At 48.2% G+C, this 21,534-nt stretch overlaps 1 protein-coding gene across 1 annotated transcript in view; it reads right to left on the bottom strand.

Moving 5' to 3' along the window:
• Positions 1 to 21,534, bottom strand: part of iqgap1 (IQ motif containing GTPase activating protein 1) — a 113,062-nt gene that overhangs the window by 87,264 nt on the left and 4,264 nt on the right. The window contains exon 2 of the mRNA XM_067973449.1: positions 17,750 to 17,849. Within this exon, the coding sequence (XP_067829550.1) occupies positions 17,750 to 17,849 (100 nt within the window). The remainder of the gene's footprint in view (positions 1 to 17,749; positions 17,850 to 21,534) is intronic.

The following is a 21,534-nucleotide window of genomic DNA, read 5'->3' as shown; positions in this document are numbered from 1 at the left end:
AGAACAAGGGGGCATAACCTTAAAATTAGAGCTAGGCCGTTCAGGGGTGATGTCAGGAAGCACTTCTTCACACAAAGGGGAGTGGAAATCTGGAACTCTCTCCCCCAAAAAGCTATTGAGGCTGGGGGTCAATTGAAAATTTCAAAACTGAGTTGATAGATATTTGTTAAGTAAGGTTATTAAGGTTTACGGAACCAAGGCGGTTAGATGGAGTTAAGATACAGATCAGCCATGATCTAATTGAATGGTGGAACAGGCTCGAGGGGCTGAATGGCCGCTTCCTGTTCCTATGTTCCCAAATCACTTCAGAAGAAGAGGGCGAGGGGAGAGAACAGATGCCGAGCAGGAGCTGGGAGACTTTAGTGGAGGTCCGTGCTGCCGTGCAATGCCGTTTTGTTGCGGTGAAAGGCGGCCTAGCCCTTTGGGCCAGCAAGGGGCTTGGTTTACCAGTTGAACGAGCTCCAAGAGCAGGAACACATGGTCGTAACTTTTGTACAAACCCACACGGGCCGGGCTCCAGCTGACGCACCAACACGCACTGTGTGGGGTGAACTCCTGAGCGCTGGGAACAGCTTTGGGTAGTGTACATATGAAAGAAAGAACTTGCATTTGTATAGCACCTTTCACAACCTCAGGATGCCCCAAAGCGCTTTACAGCTAATGAAATCCTTCTGAAGTACAGTCATTGTTAACAGCACTGTGGGAGAACCTTCACCACACGGACTGCAGCGGTTCAAGAAGGCGGCTCACCACCACCTTCTCAAGGGCAATTAGGGACGGGCAATAAATACTGGCCTTGCCAGCGACGCCCACATCCCATGAATAAATAAAAAACTGTTGTAATGTCGGAAACGCGGCAGCCAATTTGCACACAGCAAGGTCGCACAAACAGCGATGTGGTAATAACCAGATAATCTGTTTTAGTGATGTTAGTCGAGGGATAAATATTGGCACAGAACACCAGGGAGAACTCCCCTGCTCTTCTTCGAAATAATGCCATGGGATCTTTTACAACCACCCGAGAAGGCAGACAGGCTCAACGTCTCATCCGAAGGACGGTACCTCCGTCAGTGCAGCGCTGGAGAGTCAGCCTGGATTATGTGTTTAAGTCTATGTACCAAAGATTGCTGTGCCAGGAAGTAGTTAAATTGCACACATGAGATTATCCAGGAGGTACAGACCGGGTCTGGTGTGGGTCTGAGCTATTCAAACCAGAAGGTCCCAGGTTTGATCCCTGCTCTACGCTGAGAAGATTGATAACTGGGATGGTGGTAGGGGTGCTATAGTGAGCCTGAGTGTCCAGGGATAGGGAGGGGAATATTGGTTCGGATTCCTGTGCCTGATAGATTTCCAATGAGCCCCTGCTGGAAAGTGCAATTCTGTAGATGTCAGGTGAGGACTGGAGCAGATGTGATGCCTCTACGGTCGAATAGCTGTGTGGGTGAGGCACCTGTTCCAACAAATTCCAACAGGAGCCAGTACCCCCAGGAGATGAGGGAGCAAACTGGGGGAGGGGGCATATTAATGAATGAGTCAATGTGTTCCTCACGGTTCTTCTGGGCTATAATCCACTGGAATCAGTTCCATTTGGTGCTTTGCCTCACAAATTAGCAGAAAGGTCAGGAGGTCAGATTGTTCAATGTGACGTAGGAGTGATGACAAACTCTTGCCTCTTACACAGTGTTACCAGGCTCACTAGACTAGCAACAGATTCAAACATGTGGTTACAGTACAAGAGAAGGTCTCTTGCGCAGGATCTGAGATACTCCGTAGGGGCGGGGCAGCCTGAAATGATTGAGAGAGCAGACATAAAGCTTCAGCTTCGAGCCAATTTACACAACATTCTGGCAGCCCCAGATAAAAATAGCCGAAAAGGGTTTAATTTAAAAAAAAATTCCTGTTGGTGGAAAGAATGCGGAGGGACTCATTCAGAAAGAACACCACGAGAACAGGCAGCAGGGAAAGCTGGGAAGGTGAAAATCTGCCACAAGCTTTGCCGAATTCTCGGAGACACACCTTTGTCTGTCAGCGTTCACACACACAAAAAAACACACAAGGTTATATTCCAGGGCGTGTCACCAGCGACCGCTCTCTTTCCCAACATTGCTCCATCTGGAAGCGATGTGATTAGAAAGACTTGCACTTATATTGCACCTTTCACAACCTCAGGACGTTCAAAACGCTTTGCAACCAATTAAATACTACTTTGAAATGTAGTCACCGTTGTAATGTAGGAAACGCAGCAGACAATTTGCGCACAGCAAGCACTCTCGCCTCAGAATCAGAAAGTTGCGGGTTCAAACCCCACTTCAGAAGACTTGAGCACAAAAATCCAGGCCGACACTCCCAGTGCAGTACCGAGGGAGTACTACACTGCCGGAGGTGCCGTCTTTCGGATGAGACGTTAAACCGAGGCCCTGTCTACTCCGCTCAGGTGGACGTAAAAGATCCCATGGCACTATTTCGAAGAAGAGCTGGGGAGTTCTCCCTGGTGTCCTGGCCAATATTTATCCCTCAACCAACATCGCAAAAAAAAGATTATCTGGTCATTTATCACATTGCTGTTTGTGGGATCTTGCTGTGCGCAAATTGGCTGCCGTGTTTCCTACATTATAACAGTGACTACACTTCAAAAAAATATTTCACTGGCTGTGAAGTGCTGTTTGATGTCCTGAGGTTGTGAAAAATGCTATATAAATGCAAAGTCTTTCTTTTTTATCTCCTCACACCAAAACCTCAAACATGGTTCGACGGGCTGCAGGCAGCAACAACCCGCAGCATTAACCAGGTACCTCTTCTCTATTTTCCTCATTCTTTCTCTCTTTTAAAATTACCAAAACAGCAGCTCTTCTTTCTCACCGATTAAAATAAATTCCAGTTTTCTCCTCTTCTCTCCCCTGGAGCCATCCATAGTTTCGGAAACCACCAAGGTTGCAAGGAGTGGGAAGGAAGTTGAGGTAAAATGAAACAAGTAGTGGTTAGGTGACACCAAGCTTGGGTTTTAAAGTCTGTGGGCTGCATGAGGAAGGGAACCAACTAACACGGAAGTATTTTTACTTTCCTCCTCCGGTTCTGGAAGGGCAGTGAGCAGAACCCGGGTCGGGGGGGGGGGGGGGCTAAAAGTGACTCCACTGACTTCCGCTCTTGGGACCCACAAAGAGTTGGATCACACAGTCACCTCCTTTGTGTTATCCTTCAGTCCTACAACCCTCTGAGAACCCCGCACTCCTTCAACTCTGGCCTCTTGCGCATCCCCCACTTCCTTCGCCCCACTCTTGGCGGCCGTGCCTTCAGCTGTCCAAGCCCTAAGCTCTGGAATTCCCTCCCTAAACCTCTCCGCCTTTCCTCCTTTAAGACACTCCTTAAAACCTACCTCTTTGACCAAAGTTTGGGTCACCTGTCCTAATGTCTCCTTATGTGGCTCGGTGTCAAATTATGTCTGATTACGCTCCTGTGAAACGCCTTGGGATGTTTTACTACGTTAAAGGCGCTATATAAATGCAAGTTGTTGTTGTAGTAGAGCACTCTTTCAATGTAGGAGGTATATAGAGGGGAGCTGAGGAGTTGCTCAGGTTTGAGGTCCTGGGGAAAGAGGAGATTGCAAGCTGAGCCTTGACTTCAACACAGCGAGGATGATTTACCATCAGAAAGGATTGTAATCTTCTGAGTGAGCAGATGATGAATCAGTGCTACAAGGAAACATTTCAGACGTTTGGTTGATTCACATATTCCTTGGTTACTTCAGCTGTAAGCTATGACGTCATTTTCCACCAATTAAATCCACGCACCGACCATCCGCCTCATCTTCTATTTTTAGACCCAGTGTGTGATGGTTACCCACGAGGCAAAACTTGTTCACACTCACCAATACACACACAGAGAGAGAGAGAGAGAGAGAGAGAGAGAAAACACAGACCAGTGTCACCCCTCTCTTCAAAGGGAGGCATATTTCGCTGAATTACCCCTACATTATACAAAGTGGAGACATCCGCAGTTAGATCACGAATGTCTGACTCCTCCTATGGCCCAGTGGATGGAACTGACCCACACAGGCCTGGGAGATTCCAGGTTCGATCCCCGCTTCTCGTGGATCCACCATTGGCCTCTGCGCCCCCGAGTGTGGGAGGGGTGACAAACACAGCAGGGATTCCTTCTTCTGGTCGCAATCCAGCGACACCCACCACCCCTCCCCCCACAAAGGGAAAATGAACGCTGAGTGGGAACAAGACTGAGCTTGCCTGCGAGGTCTCCCAGGGGGCAATGGAGTAAGGTCAATGACCGTGGAACACGTATCCCAGCAAAAGTCGGTGCCCATCGTTGGGGGGAGGGGGGCGGGGGGGAAGGGGGGGAAGGAGCAGGGTCACAAACCATTTTTCCCTTCGACAAACAACATGTCCCAGTGGAGCCCAACACAACATCAACAGCTGTCACGGAAAACTCTACGGCCTTGTCTATAAGCTGGTGGCCATTCTTCACGTGTGATCCTAGAACATGTCTGCAAGATATTCTACCCTGGAGATCGAGCCTGGTCTTGTACCCACTCAACGTTAGTGATCAGGAGCTGATTCTCATCCCTCCCCAGCTCGGAAGCACTGAGGATAACTGCATCATCCACACTGGCCAACACCAGCTAACTTAGCACAGACCAGAAAGGAACAGGAGCAGGCCATTCAGCCCCTCTGGCTTGCTCAGCCGCTGATCTGCGCCTCAACTCCATTTTCGGGCCTTTGCTCCATATCCCTCGATACTCTCACCTGACAAAAATCTATCAATCTCAGTCTTGTAATTTCTAATTGACCCCCGGCATCCACAGCCTTTTGGAGGAGAGAGTTCCAGGTTTCCACTACCTTTTGGTTGAGGTCACAATCAGATCAGCCATGATCTTATCAACTGGCAGAGCAGGCTCGAGGGGCCGAATGGCCTACTCCTGTTCTTAATTCGTATGTATGCAAGAAGTGATTCCCGGTTTCGCTTTTGATTGGCCTAGGTCTAATTCTAAGATTATGTCCCCTTGTTCTGGACTCCCTCTCCCCCTTCCCACCTGACGGTGTCGACTCTAGCCAGGGTACGGGTTCCACAGATGGAGCATAAAACCAGCTCCGCAAATCTTTAGCAGCCTGCTGTCCGACAAGTTAGGAAACAAAAGATCGCTCTTTAGGAACAAATCAGCGTGGCTGATTCAGTTGTCCAAAGTGAGTTTTGAAAAGATTTCCAGGAACTTTCTCTGCTTCAAAAGGAAGCTCAAGGGTTTCCTGAGGAGAATCCAGAGCATGTGTCACGTTAGAAGATGTAGATTAAAGACAGAAAAGGCCCATAGGAAGTGAGTGACTGTGCAGAGAGTTGTTTGTATAGGCAGAGAGGGTCAACCACTCCTCAGATACCGGAAAACAATATACAGCTGGTCCGTCATTCCGGAACAATCTAATAAACGAGGCAGGCCAGCAGAACGGGAGTCTTCGGAACGAAGCTCTCCTCCACAAGAACGTCTCCTGATCCAAGGATCATGGAGATCGTGTGGCTCAGTGTGAGACAGAAAGGCAGCAGGAATCACTGTTTCTCTCTGCTGAAATGACAGCCTTTTCTAGGCAGGCACTCCCAGTGCAGTACTGAGGGAACGCTGCACTGCCGGAGGGGCAGCACTGAGGGAGCGCTGCACTGCCGGAGGGGCAGCACTGAGGGAGCGCTGCACTGCCGGAGGGGCAGCACTGAGGGAGCGCTGCACTGCCGGAGGGGCAGCACTGAGGGAGCGCTGCACTGCCGGAGTGGCAGCACTGAGGGAGCGCTGCACTGCCGGAGCGGCAGCACTGAGGGAGCGCTGCACTGCCGGAGCGGCAGCACTGAGGGAGCGCTGCACTGCCGGAGGGGCAGCACTGAGGGAGCGCTGCACTGCCGGAGCGGCAGCACTGAGGGAGCGCTGCACTGCCGGAGGGGCAGCACTGAGGGAGCGCTGCACTGCCGGAGGGGCAGCACTGAGGGAGCGCTGCACTGCCGGAGGGGCAGCACTGAGGGAGCGCTGCACTGCCGGAGGGGCAGCACTGAGGGAGCGCTGCACTGCCGGAGGGGCAGCACTGAGGGAGCGCTGCACTGCCGGAGGGGCAGCACTGAGGGAGCGCTGCACTGCCGGAGGGGCAGCACTGAGGGAGCGCTGCACTGCCGGAGGGGCAGCACTGAGGGAGCGCTGCACTGAGGGAGCGCTGCACTGCCGGAGGGGCAGCACTGAGGGAGCGCTGCACTGCCGGAGGGGCCACCTTTCGGATGAGACGTTAAACCGAGGCCCCATCTGCCACCTCAGGTGGATGCAAGAGATCCCATGGCACTATTTTGAAGAAGTGCAGGGGAGTTCTCTCCAGGTGTCCTGGCCAATAGGTATCCCTCAACCAACATCACTAAATAACAGATCTAGTCATTTATTTTATTGCTGTTTGTGGGATCTTGCTGTGCACAAATTGGCTGCTGCGTTTCCTACATTACAACAGTGACTACACTTCATTGGCTGTAAAGCGTTTTGGGAAGTCCTGAGGTTGTAAAAGGTACGAAATAAATACAAGTCTTTTTTTTTCAATGTTCTTCACATTGGGGTCATTTTTCACACACGCTCAGAGGGGGCAACAAAGGTCGCCAGGCTATCTGACAGTGGACGGAAGGCCTGCTGTCCCCCCAACACCTGCACAAAAGTACCTTCCAGCTGGGATCTCTGAACCAGGGCTGATTTCAGCCCCCTCCCTTGCCCGGAGTCCAATTGTCGCGTCCCCTGTTGCTGCCCCACAGACTGGGGTCCTCGGTGGTTTGTGTTGATCGGTTATACAGAAAAGGGAAGAGTACAAGAACAAAGAAAAAACGTTCCCAGCAAGGACTCAGGGTCTGCAGGGCAGCAGAAAACTGGGCAAATAGAACACGTCATCTTTGGTTTACGAGAGAGGAGAGCGATGATACAAAGCCCGATTACATCCCAAACACTGAACATGTCCTGTGATCTCCTCATGATTCTGTCCGAGGACAAGTACCGAACTGAAGTGGGACATTTATTCCAGTGCCCTGGGCACGGCTAGTTGAACAAGGCTCCCGTCCAATTATTCCCCAACAAAATTCCCCTGGTTCTCATACTGAGCAACGAGGCTGCTCAAAACCCCCCTCCCACACAGCCGTCGTTCAGTAACTATCAACAAAGCTTCACAGTTCAGCCAGGGAAATGTGGAAGTGTTACGTGACAGACAACAACTTGCATTTATATAGCGCGTTTAACATAGTAAAACGCCCCAAGGCGCTTCACAGGAGCGATTATCAAACAAAATTTGACACTGAGCCACATAAGGAGGTATTAGGACAGATGACAAAAAGCTTGGTCGAAGAGGTAGGTTTTAAGGAGCGTCTTAAAGGAGGAGAGAGAGGATGAGAGGCGGAGAGATTTAGGGAGGGAATTCCAGAGCTGAGGGCCTGGGCAGCTGAAGGCACGACCACCAATGGTGGAGCGAAGGAAATCGGGGATGCGCAAACGGCCAGAATTGGAGGAGCGCAGAGGATTGTAGGGCTGGAGGAGGTTATTGAGATAGGGAGGGTCGAGGCCATGGAGGGATTTGAAAACAAGGATGAGACTTTTAAAATCAATTATAATTGCAAAAATTGAATGGAATAAAATCATTAAGCAGCTGCTTCTTAGCCTGAAAGGGCTGTAGGAATTGCCGAGGCTTAAAGCAGGGCCTATCCTTCATATCTCACCTAGACTCAGGCTGCTGCAAGCTCCCAATTCAAAACATTAAATTTCAAAATATGTTTCAGAAAACCCATTTCCTTTCTTAATAAATGGGCCTTCCTCACTTGCACAAGTGCCCGATGGTGCTTTTTCTAAGTTTTCTGCTTTGAAGCAACCACTTCCTCCCTTTTCATTCTCCACAGTTCTACCACCACAGAGAGAGAGAGAGAGAGAGAGAGAGAGAGAGAGAGGCTGACTATCCTTCCTGTTCCATTCTAACAAGCAGCCATCTCCTTGCAACATCTCTGCATTTCTGTGACTGCACGTTCAGCGTTTCCAGACAATGGGGGTGGGCGAAGTAAATAAATTGTCTGGCACTAGCCGGACCGCTAACCATCGGCTGCAGCCTCGTACCCGGGCTCTGCAAGCTGAAATAAGCCTGGACCGACTGCACCAACATTCACCAGCGCCAAGGCTTCCAGAGGAGAACAGAACTGGTCCAATAAATACGGCTTTTAAACCAAAAAAAGACACGTGCACACTGTTCTGAAACTTAAATAAAAGCTTTGTGTGGGGTCGGGTTTGATTCATTAAATGGAACCCCTTTCACTGTTCCAGAAGGTGTTTTAAATTGGACAGAGAGATGGGCAAGGAGCATTTCGGCCGGGGGTGGAGAGGGAAAAAGAGAGAGGGGGGTGCGGAAGGAGACTGGGAGCTGTTGGATTTCTCCCCAAGTTCACATTTGGCATTGCCACAGTTCACCAGGGCCGGAAAATTAAGTTGAAGTTGTGTTTTCCGATCTGGATTTGGGAGAATCACCGATAGGCGGAGTTGGGTTTGGTTCAGGTTATTTCGCAAACCCACTGATTGTGCAGAATCACGGCCCAGTTCCTCATCACTTGTTTAAATACAGCTTACAGTAGCCTTTCCAATTACTCTTCAGATACTGGCTCCCAGAGTGTGGGCTTCGCGACACCGTGACATCAGAGATACAAACAGCAATATCAGGGCCTCACTGTCCCCGGATAAAGGGTCAAGGCTCACAGAGCAGGGCAGCACCAAGGCCGGAAAGAGTGAGGGTGGGTGAGATAAATCAGGAGGCAGCGCAGGTACTCTGTCCGACACACACTTCCTCCTCTTACAACCTCACCGTGTTGAGGTCAAAGAAAGAAAGAAGATAAAGCTTCACACATGGCTGTACGGTGAGGTACGAGGGGGCATTCAGCACTTGTAGAACCACAGTCCGGCCAGAATCAGCAGCTGTAGTGGCCCTCTGCCCTCTGCCCAACAGAAGGAGTCAATACCAAAGGTAGAGAAGGAGAGAGGGGCAGGTCTGACTGGTGCTTTCTCGAGCTCGCAATGTGAATTAGGAAATCTGAGAGTTCATTTCAGAGACACGAAGATCTTGCTGCAATTTACCCAAAACCCTTCACAAGATTTCAGCCACAATCATTTCCTGTCCCAGAACATCTGTAGATATGATTGTGTGTAAACCGTGAAGCTGTTTGTTGTTCACATGGAGTTCTGGAGAATGTGCTGGGTCACGTGGCCCCGTCCACTCATCGGGCGACAATATTGGGGAAATAACCTTAAAACAGGGCCCAGAGAGTGAACATCTGCCAACTGTTCAACTGTGGAGGGAATCACAGCCAATCCGATCGTGTCGTCACCTGAAGTCCACGAGCAGACTGTCTGGGATGGGTTACTGGATGGCGAACAGTAATGGCCAATCCTGACTATATCGCATGGGCACAGAGGCCAACTCCAGCGCCAATCCAACCACCCAGTCCGGGTCAGCACAGAGCAACGATCAAACATTGCATTGTCTTGGTCTGACTGGCTCAGCCCCGGACTGGGTGAGACAATAACACCCAACCTGTTCAGGAGGAGCTAAAGTGACAAACGGAGCGTAACCAGCGGAGAACTGGACCATTCCGAGCTTGGATCAGGAACAGGCCACATGGGGCAGGAAGCCATTCCCACATGTTAGTGAATGCGGTCGATATTTAATCCCAGCTCCAGACCAGCAGTGGACATCACTTACACAAGCACCTTTTTAGATAAAGTAAATAAAGATTTGAAAACAAGGATGAGAATTTTAAAATCAAGGCATTGCTGGATCGGGGTAGGTCAGTGAACACAGGGGAGATGGGCAGGACGCAAGGTGATGATTCTTCTCCGACAGATGATCTCTCTCTCAACTCTAGCCTCCAAATTGCCAATTTGCAAGGTCCCACAAACAGTAATGTGATAATGACCAGATAATCTGCTTTTAGTGATGTTGATGTGGAGATGCCGGTGATGGACTGGGGTTGACAATTGTAAACAATTTTACAACACCAAGTTATAGTCCAACGATTTTTATTTGAAATCTACAAGCTTTCGGAGGCTTCCTCCTTCCTCAGGTAATTGTCAGGAGCTCCTTGAAGCCTACGCATTTATACATCATAGAACAATACATGGTGTTTACAGACTGCCCCTGCAACTGCCCGTTGCCAAGGCAATCACCGTGTTCAGACAGAGAGGTGTCACCTACAGAACCCCCGAATACACATTCAACATTAGTGATGTTGGTTGAGGGATAAATATTGGCCAGGATACCAGGGAGTGCTCCCCTGCTCTTCTTCAAAATAGTGTCGTAGGATCTTTCATATCCACCCGAGAGAGCAGACTAGGCCTCGGTTTAACACCTCATCCAGAAGATGGCACTTCAGACAGTGCAGCACTCCCTCAGTACAGCACTGGGAACGTCAGCCTGGATTATGTGCACGAGTCTCTGGAGTGGGACTTGATCCAGATTTCCATCCCAGACAGTCTGCCCGTGGACTTCAGGTGACGACACGATCGGATTGGCTGTGATTCCCTCCACAGTTGAACAGTTGGCAGATGTTCACTCTCTGGGCCCTGTTTTAAGGTTATTTCCCCAATATTGTCGCCCGATGAGTGGACGGGGCCATGTGACCCAGCACATTCTCCAGAACTCCATGTGAACAACAAACAGCTTCACAGTTTACACAGAATCATATCTACAGATGTTCTGGGACAGGAAATGATTGTGGCTGAAATCTTGTGAAGAGCAGGTTAATGATTCCTTTAGGTGTCAAGGGAGCAAGAGGGGGTCATGAGAGAATAAAACGGAGAGATCGAGTGAGGGAGGGTTAGAGACCCAGGATGCAAATTACAAAAATTACATTCAAAAACAAAATAAGAAAGGACAAAGCAGCCTGGCCTGGGACAGGTACAGAAGGCCGGCTGGTGCCCAGGGAACATTATCCGAACCAGAATCGCCCCCCACCCCCGCAGACGGTGTTCCTGAAGCCTGATCTATAGGTCGCATTTAGGAACTGAACCATATGGGGAAGTTAGTTTTAATTTTTATTTTAAATATCAGCACATTGGTCTGGCTAAAATTTCTGCTGATTTTTAATACAGGAGATTGAGTAACCGTTGTGAAATTTGTGTGAAACACATGACGTGAGGAGTGAATGGGGATCTTGAAACCATGCTGAGATCACCCAATTCAGCACAGGCCGGAGACTGAATCTGGCATCTTATTGGTCTGTGTGACTCAGCAACAAACGGGATAACTTTACTGGGTCATCTGTGTTGTACGAGTTTGGTTCAACGTTATCTTTGATGATGAGACCTTCTGTTGCTTTCATTCATATTTTATTAAATTGAGAGACGTAGGTGAACTGCCAAGAACACCACCATACAAATGCAAGTTCTTGCACAGTCCCCCTTCCCGTGGATTCAATGAGATGGTCGCTCCCTGCTGACTCATTGGGGGAATGCATGGCGGCACTGAGCCATGCAGACCCACCCCCGCCCCCCCGAGATACTGGGTTCGGTCCTTGGTCTGTGCGGAGATAGCCACTCTGGGCCAGGGGCAGGGGCAGGGGCAGGGGCGTCACGACTGGTCTCAGCTCAACTGGGCCAGAGAAGGTAGGGAGGGGGAGATGCAACAAGGGAGCCTGCTCCTGATTGTTATCCAACGACTCCCGCTGTCAAGTGAGCGAGAGAACTTTAGGCGAGAGCACGATGCCACAGAGAACAGATTAACTGCTTATTCATCTCACTGCTGCTTGTGGGATCTCATTGTGCACAAAATGGTGGCCGCTTTCACCTACAATAACAAAAGTAATTCCTTGTGCATGAGGTGCTTTGGGGCATGTCTGCAGCTCATGATAAGGAAAAATTTCTTCACTCAGAGGATTGTGAATCTTTGGAATTCTCTACCCGACAGGGCTGTGGATGCTCAGTCGTTGAGTATACTCAAGACTGAGATCGATGGACATTTGGACACGAAGGGAATCCAGGGATATGGGGATCGGGCGGGAAGGTGGAGTTGAGGTAGATCAGCCATGATCTCAATGAACGTTAAGAATGGCCATTATTCAATGGCAGAGCAGGCTCGAGGGGCCATATGGCCTACTCCTGCTCCTAGCTCTTATGTACTTATTGTGTAAATGCAAGACTTTCTAAACAGGATAGACCCACGCACAACCAACCGTCTCTCATAGAAACCATTGCACAGCTTAAACACAAGGCAAGAATTCACTGTCGCTCTGCGGTAGAATCACCACTGTAACTGCAGGCCAGTTTAAACAGCTTTGCAAGCAGCCCTCTTGGAGCAGGCAAGCAGATCCTGGTTCAGGCACAGAATGCAACATTGCCAGCAAGCGAGATGGAATTCCGCCTGGACCAGGAGGATCTAAGTGGAACAGTGTCCCTGATGTAAACTCAGCAGCACGCCCATATGTTGCCAGGGGTTTTGCACAGTGCACGTCAGTCGTGGCTCAGCGGGTTGCACTCTCGCCTCCGAGTCAGAAGGTCGTGGGTTTAAGTACGACTTTAAAAGGCTAAATCATTTCCTGCTACATTCAGACAGTCACATCATAGAAGTGACAACACGGAAACAGGCCACTCGGCCCGCGTCAGCATTTAATCTCCAACGTGAACAAACATCCACCCACCCCATTCCAATATCCCTTTTCCTTCATCCACCTAGCTAATTTAAATTGAGGTTTCTGCCTCAAACACTAATCCTGGAATGAATTCCACAGCCTCACAACTCTTTTGTGTGAAGAGGTTTCTCCTGCCCTGCCCTGCCCTCGGTTCTAAATCTGTTACAGATATCCGCCTCCACTTCCGGTTCAAAGCACTTCTGCAAACCTCAACTGTCAGTGAAAACTGCTGAAGTTTAAGGAGCTCGAGGCACTGCGTAGCTTAAACCCTTCATCTGATAAGAACCCTGAACACAAACGGGGGAGGAACGAGTGCTCCTGGGGATCTGGGACACGTGCGTCCCCATCAGAATCTGAAGTGGGGCTGGACGCAGGAACGGGAGTAGGCCATTCAGCCCCTCGAGCCTGTTTCAATGAGATCATGGCTGATCTGTACCGTAACTCCACTGACCCTCCTTAGCTCCATAATCCCTTAATATCCTCAGCTAACAAAAATCTATTGATCTCGGATTTAAAATTATTCATAAAATCATAGACGGTTACGGCACAGAAGGAGGCCATTCGGCCCATCGCGTCCGTGCCGGCCGTAAAGGAGCTATCCAGCCTAATCCCACTTTCCAGCACTTGATCCGTAGCCCTGTAGGTTACGGCACTTCAAGTATTTTTTTTAAAAATGAGTTGAGGGTTTCTGCCTCTATCACCCTTTCAGGCAGTGACTTCCAGACCCCCATCCCCCCCTCTGGGTGAAAAAATTTCTCTTCAGCTCTCCTCTAATCCTTCTACCAATTACTTTAAATCTATGCCCCTGGTCACTGACCCTTCTGCTAAGGGAAATAGGTCCTCCCTATCCTCTCTATCCAGTCCAGTCATAATTTTAAACACCTCAATTAAATTTCCCCTCAGTCTCCTCGGTTCCAAAGAAAACATCCCCAGCCTATCCAATCTTTTCTCATAGCTAAAATTCTCCAGTCCTGGCAACATCCTCGTAAATCTCCTCTGTATCCTCTCTAGTGCAATCACATCTTTCCTCTAATGTGGTGACCAGAACTGTACCCAGTACTCAAGCTGTGGCCTAACCAATGTTTTACACAGTTCTAGCATAACCTCCCTGCTCTCATATTCAATGCCTCTGCTAATACAGGAAAGTATCCTGTATGCCTTCTTAACCACCTTATCTACCTGTCCTGCTACCTTTAGGGATCTGTGGACATGCACTCCAAGGTCCCATTGTTGCTCTAAACCTTTCAGTATCCTCCCATTTATTGTGTACTCCCTTGCCTGGTTTGCCCTCCCCAAATGCATTACCTCACACTTCTCCGGATTGAATTCCATTTGCCACTTTTCTGCCCACCTGACCAGCCCATTGATATCTTCCTGCAGTCGACAGCTTTCCTCCTCGCTATCAACCACACAGCCAATTTTTGTATCATCTGCAAACTTCTTCATCAAGCCCCCCACCTTCAAGTCCAAATCATTAATATATACATTATTAATTGAGCGAGCATCTACTGCTTTTTGTGGGAAAGTTTCCATATTTCTACCACCCTTTGCGTGAAGAAGTGTTTCCTAAATTCTCTCTTGAATGGCCCGGTTCTGATTTTAGGTTATGTGGGGTGGGGGTGAGGGTGGGGTGGGGGAAACAGGGGGAAGAGTATTACTGCACTAACATGTGTGGCACACATCATGGACAGATGCAGGTTTGACCCCACTGTGCTGATCACGCAGGGGTTGGAGAAACATCTGGTTGCTGAAGTTGTCCCTTGGTGGATTATGGGACAACTTCACCAATCGTCTGTTTTCCTGGCCCCTGCACGAACAGCGCAGGCTTGGGGGGGGGGGGGGGGGGAGGGGAACGGGGGCAGGACTGGAAAAGCTCACGTCCGCAAGAAAAGCAGACAGTTGGTAAATGCGGCGGAGATGGGAGACGCTGAACGGGAGCCCAGGCTCTCCGCACGGGTGTGGGCATCAGGATATCTCTGAGGCTCCCCATGATCGAACAGCTCGGTGACACACACGCTGTCTAGGCTCACACAAGAACATCGAGCACTCAGGGTGCCCAGTGTCCAAGGACTCCAAAATGATCCTTCAGGAGAGATGGGGAGAAAAATCAGGGGAAAAAGAGGAAAATTTCACAAGGGGTTGCACAGTTACTGTGATCCCAGTCATCGTTATGTGTCGCTAGAATATCTGGGAATCACAATCCTACTTTCCATCACTTTGCCCACCTCTTACAGTAGAACAACTAGCATCCCACAGCATGGGGCATCTGGGTGGAAATCATATTCCCCGGATTCAATCGTGCAATGTTCTTCGGTGTCGCCGTATTCACAAAGGAAAAGGATGATCCAGACGTAGTAGTTAAAGAGGAGAGGTGTGAAATATTGGATAAGGTAAACATAACGAGAGAGGAAGTACTAGAGGGGCTGGAATCCTTGAAAGTTGATAAGTCACCAGGGCCGGATGGATTGTTTCCTAGGCCATTGAAGGAAGCCAGGGAGGAAATAGCGGATGCTCTGAGGATCATTTTCCAATCCTCACTAGATACAGGGGAGGTGCCGGAGGACTGGAAGACTGCAAACGTAGCACCATTGTTTAAGAAGGGTATGAGGGAAAGGCTGAACAATTATAGGCCGGTCAGTCTTACCTCAGTGGTGGGCAAACTATTAGAATCAATATTGAGAGATAGGGTAAACTGTCACTTGGAAAGGCATGGTTTAATCAGGGATAGTCAGCATGATTTGTTCAGGGAAGGTCATGCCTTACAAATCTGATTAAATTCTTTGAGGAAGTGACAAGGAGGATTAATGAGGGTAGTGCAGTGGATGTTGTCTACATGGATTTTAGTCAGGCATTTGACAAGGTCCCACATGGCAGACTGGTCAGAAAGGTAAAAGCCCATGGGATACAGGGAAATGTGGCGAATTGGATCCAAAATTGGCTCAGTAACAGGAAACAAAGGGTGAAAGTCGATGGATGTCTTTGCGAATGGAAATCCGTTTCCAGTGGTGTACCACAGGGTTCAGTGTTGGGTCCCTTGCTGTTTGTGGTATATATTAATGATTTGGACTTGAATGTAGGGGGCATGATTGGCAAATTTGCAGACGACACAAAAATTGGCCGTGTAGTTGATAGTGAAGAGGATAGTTGTAGACTCCAAGAAGATATCAATGGTGGAGTGGGTGGAAAAGTGGCAAATGGAGTTCAACCCGGAGAAGTGTGAGGTAATGCACTTAGGGAGGGCAAACAGTAAAAGGGAATACGCAGTAAACGGAAATATATTGAGAGAGGTAGAGGAAGGGAGAGACCTTGGAGTGCACGTGTACAGGTCCCTGAAGGTGGCAGTACAGGTAGATAAGGTTGTGAAGAAGGCATACGGAATGTTCTCCGTTATTAGCCGAGGTATAGAATACAAAAGCAGGGATGTAATGATGGAACTGTATAAAACGCTGGTAAGGCCACAGCTGGAGTATTGTGCGCAGTTCTGGTCGCCACATTACAGGAAGGACGTAATTGCTCTGGAGAGAGTGCAGAGAAGATTTACAAGAATGTTGCCAGGGCTTGAAAATTGCAGCTACGAGGAGAGATTGGATAGGCTGGTGTTGTTTTCCTTGGAGCAGAGGAGGCTGAGGGGAGACTTGATTGAGGTGTACAAAATTATGAGGGGCCCAGATAGAGTAGACAGGAAGTACCTGTTTCCCCTAGCAGAGAGTTCAAGAACTAGAGGACAGAGATTTAAGCTGATTGGCGGAAGGATCAGAGGGGACATGAGGAAAAACTTTTTTACCCAGAGGATGGTGGGTGTATGGAATTCGCGGCCCGAATTGGTGGTCGAGGCAGGGACCCTCAACTCTTCTAAAAAGTACCTGGACCTGCACCTAAAGTACTGTAAGCTGCAGGGCTACGGACCGGGTGCTGGAGGGTGGGATTAGAATGGGCACCTGGTTGTTCTTCGAACCGGCGTGGACACAATGGGCCGAATGGCCCCCTTCTGTGCTGTATCTTTTCTATGGTTCTAGTTACAATGAGGGGCAGAAGGGCAAAAATGACTGACAGGTCACAAGCTCACTCAACATTGCCCATCAGAGTCCCAAAGGAGAACAAAATAAGTTCAGTTCCTGGAAATTAAAAAAAGATTATTCGGGGCAGAAGATATTTTTAGGCTCAACAAGCCCCCTCTCTATTTCATAGAGCAACCCCACTTCCCCACCTTCTCACCATTTCCTTCAATCCTATCTCTCTCCTGAAACCTATTGGAGTCGTCTGCTTCAGTGTCCTCCTCTTGTAACTTACTTCATAACTTGATTACCCTTTTACATAGAATTACACAGAATTTACAGCACAGAAACAGGCCCTTCAGCCCAACTGGTCTATGCTGGTGTTTATGCTCCACACGAGCCTCTTCCCGCTCTACTTCATCTAACCCGATCAACATATCCTTCTGTTCCTTTTCCCCCTTACGTACTTATCTAGCTTCCCCTTAAATGTATCTTTGTTATTCGCCTCAACTGCTCCATGTAGCAAGTTCCACATTCCCACCACTCTCTGGGTAAACATGTTTCTCCTGAATTCCTTATTGGATTTATTACTATCTTCATATTTATGGCCCCTAATTTTGGACCTACCCCCACAGGTGGAAACATCTTCGACATCTACCCCATTAAACCCCATCATAATTTTATAGACCTCTATTAGGCCACCCCTCAGTCTTCTCTTTTCTAGAAATGAATGAAAAGGTTTCAGTCAAATTCTCTTGACTGCTAATTGTTAGCTTGCGCTCTCCGACAGTGTAAATGGGTTCACAGTGTGTTTCTGCAGAGAGAAGGGATTGAGGAATTTGGTGAAAAGGTGGGGTTGAGATGAATCATAGGCTTATTGGTCCTAATGGTTTTTAACTGTTCCTAATAGGTCTTAGGTTTTATACATTGACTCACTGCCAATCCCATCCTGAAAAGGATCTCTCCTACAGGACAATGTAGAGCAGCAGCAATGGCACATACAGAGAATCCACAGCCCAACAACACTGCTCCTCTCTTGCTGGCAGACACAGTGACAACAGGAAGGCCTCAAAGAGAGCAATGTAAAAGGGACTCACCGCTTGGCTTCCTCCAGGTGACAGAGATATTCGTAGGCAATGTTTTGCCGTCTCCGTTCATCCATCTCCTCGGCCGTAAGACGCTCATTATCCAAAACAGCTATAAAACAATGAAAAAAATATTAAAAATCTCATGTAAGGCATGCGTGGCCTCTTTGCAATCCTTACTTTCTGTTGTCACGATTTCTAGTCCGCCTTTGTCAACTTTTCCCATTGTAAATTGCTACGTAAACATTTCCCATTCAATTTTGTTATGCCAAAAGTCACGATGTAGTTGCAGGCTCTGGGCACTAGATGGTGAGGTTCTGAAGTCTCCCAACTCTGTTGCTATCTTGTATATTTAAAAAAACACTTCCTCAATTGACTGTGGACAATGTCAGGGACAATCTTCTGGCAAAATAGTTTGTTTGTGTGGGTCGCCCCTCCACCACTCTTGTCTTGAAGACTCTGACTTGCTGGCCCATGAGCGAAGTACTTGAGAGCTCCTGGTGCCCGTTAAACTATACCTCAGTGTAAGTCAGCACCTTCAGGCAATGAAGGGAGCAAGTCGAGGGAACGTAAACCTTGCCGATTTAGTTCTTTCAGGAAACAAATACATTCGCTCACCGCAGATAGCTGGCACGTTGGTGCGAACGCGATTTGCCCGCTATACGCGGTAAACCCAAAAAGCGAAGTAACCGACGTATTTAAAAGAAAACAGGAAATCTCACTTAGCAACTAATTGTTAGCAGTTGCATCTAGAATCTCCTCACTAAGTTGATCGTACTTTGACCAGGTGCAAACAGTTGATTTAAAAGTCGAGTCTTTGAACAGTTTCAAATGGCTACGTACACGGTAAGTACTTATTGACTAAAACAAAAGCAAAATACATCCTCAATTGCAGGTACTGGAAATCTGAAATGAAAATGCTGGAAACACTCAGCAGGTCAGGCCGCGTCTGTGGAAACAGAAACACTGTGTTTCTCTGCCTGACCTGCTGAGTGTTTTCCAGCATTTTCTGTTTTTATTTTAAGTACTTATTGAACTGCCCAAGATAGCTGGCACACTTAATACGTTATAAGCGGCACCTTTGTAGCTGACGCTATGGTGATGGCAAATGGTTAACGCCATTTAACCTGATATAGGCGGCTGCCTGTGGTAAGCAGGGACGGTGTAAGTGGTGGGGACTGTAACTAAATGGATCAGGCAGAGCTCTGCTGCTGAAAGAATTCATTCTGCACCTAAAAAAAATTAATCAGACTTTAGCAAATCTGAAATTCTTAGCAAACTGAGGAGCTGGATATTAAACCAAATCAAGGAGGAAACAGAAAATCTGCACATCCCTCCCTGCTACACCCAGGGAGCAGCATCACGGAAGATGCAGCTCTGATTTACAAAGCTCTGATCCCTGGCACGGGTACAGGAATGCTGACCGTTTGTTCTAATTCCCACCTGGACCAGATGTAGTGAAGGTGAGGTCATAGCTTGGCTGGTCAAACGCTCACCATCACTGCAAGTCACCAGTAAACACTGACATCATCGAGACACAAAACTTGGAAATCTGAAATCAGTCCCAGAAGGTGCTGGAAATACACAGCAGACTTGCCATCCTCTGACCAGAGGAAAGCATTCTTCAGAAAGGTTAATGTCTTTTCTCTTGTTGATCCCATGGCACTTTTTCCAAAGAAGAGCACGGGAGTTCTGCCCGGTATCCTGATCAATATTTATCCCTCAACCACTAAAAACAGGTTATCTGGCCATTATCTCATTGCTGTTTGTGGGATCTTGCTGTGCGCAAATTGGCTGCCGTGTTTCCTACATTACAACAGTGACTACACTTCAAAAAGTACTTCATCGGCTGTAAAGCGCTTTGGGATGTCCTGAGGTCGTGTAAGGCGCTATATAAATCCAAGTTTTCAACATTTTCTGGTTTTAATCAAATTGTAAACTTATCTGGAACTGGATTTTTTTTTTGACGGGGTGGGGCGGTATGGAGAGCGGGTGAAGGGATGAATACGCCACTACCACTCGGGGTGTCTATAAATGGGGAGGGGGGAAAACTTGTGTCAGGATCAGTCTCATCTGTGTGGTACCACCAGTAGGGGTTGGGAGCAGCTTGCAACATTAGATCAATGTTCTGGAGTCGTTCCTCAATTACCATTGGGAATCAGTGAGAATCTCAGAAAGATTTCCCCCAGGCCAAGCACTTCAGGAATTATTCAGGTATATCTCAAAAGGGTTTTTCATGCAATGAATTACTCTGTAATGCAGTACCTGCCAGCCGCGGGATCTTGCTGTGCGCAAATTGACTGCCCCATTTCCCTACATTAATAGATTACACTTCAAAAAGTACTTCATTGGTTGTAAAGTGCTTTGGGACGTCCTGTGGACGAGAAAGGCGCTATATAAATGCAAATCCTTCTTTCTAACTGTTGTTATAAAGGGCTAGATTGGGGAGAGCCTGAGGCCAAGGTCGGTGACTTTTTGTCACTCAAACTGGCATCTCTGTCACCCCTGGGACTTACTCCTCAAAATTACAGTATTCAGAAGGCAAGTCGTGCTACACAGGCTAAGTGCAGAAATTTTTAGGCTTTGTCCAGGGATATGGCACTCCATCTTGACGGTCAGGAGGTGGGAGGGGAGGGGTCAATGTGGCAAGTACCCTTTCTTCATTACTATTTTACACTCTACGATGTAGGTATCAATGGGACTTCACTAGATGACTCAGGAGGAAACTAGTATCCCACCTCCCCAGTTACCTGTGATCCTCAGCATCAGTCCTCATGAGAACCTGACTGAACGGAGCTCATCCTGAGCCAAGCTGAACTCAGTCTCTGTGGGGCTGAGGGCATAACACGCATCTTCCGATTTCTATTTATAGATTGATTTCAGCTCCTCGTGTTGTCGCAGGTTGAGTAATCAGACAAGGGAACGAGAAGATCACAAGGACAGTGCACTGTTGCTGCCATGTTGGATAACCCCAGTTTAGCCCTGCATTACTTTTTTGCTTGCAAGATTATTATTGTTGCAAGAAGAGCTCTGACTATTCAGGAAGTGCAAAAACCAGTGATCCACACCTGCTGATAACACGCAAATATGTGAGAGGGCCTTCCTTTTGAGATATTGAACATATTTGCCTGTTCAGGTGGATGTTGACGATCCCATGACACTATTAGAAGAGCAGGGAGTTCTCCCAGTACCTCGACCAACATTCCTTCCTCAACCAACACTAACCCAAACAACAGGTTAACTGGTCATTTATCTTACTGCTGTTTGTGGGATCTTGCTGTGCACATGATGGCTGCCATGTTTGCCTCCACAAAACAGTCGCTGCACTTCAAAAAGTAACTCCCTGTAAGTGGACTTTGGGACATGCTGTATAAATGCAACTTATTCTTCTATATCAAACAAAACTCGAGAATATTCATTAATCTCCACATCTCTGCTACTCAACTCTGGCCTGTTGTACCCCTCTCTTCCTTCCCCCCCCGCTCCCCAGCAGCACAGGAACCATTGTGACTCATGGACTTGTTGATCATCTCAGTCCTACTTCTACCTAGCCCTATAACCTCCAATCCCATTCCCAACTAGAACTGTTTTGCGACAGCTTGTAATGACCAAGTGCTGGCACGAGTCATATTAACTCTACAAAGAGGGCTGAAGGGCGAAATAAAATGAAAACCCAAATCAGTCAGTGTGACCCTTGTGGATAGGTTTCAGCACTCAGGCCGCCCGTGCAATTATATGCAAGAGAAAAAAATGACAGCTATCTCACACAGGCAAGCCTACTCCCCAGTGCTGGTCCA

The sequence above is a fragment of the Heptranchias perlo genome, chromosome 38 (genome assembly GCF_035084215.1).
Source record: "Heptranchias perlo isolate sHepPer1 chromosome 38, sHepPer1.hap1, whole genome shotgun sequence".
In the NCBI taxonomy this organism is placed as follows: Eukaryota; Metazoa; Chordata; class Chondrichthyes; order Hexanchiformes; family Hexanchidae; genus Heptranchias; species Heptranchias perlo.
This window is presented reverse-complemented; position numbering and strand designations above follow the sequence as displayed.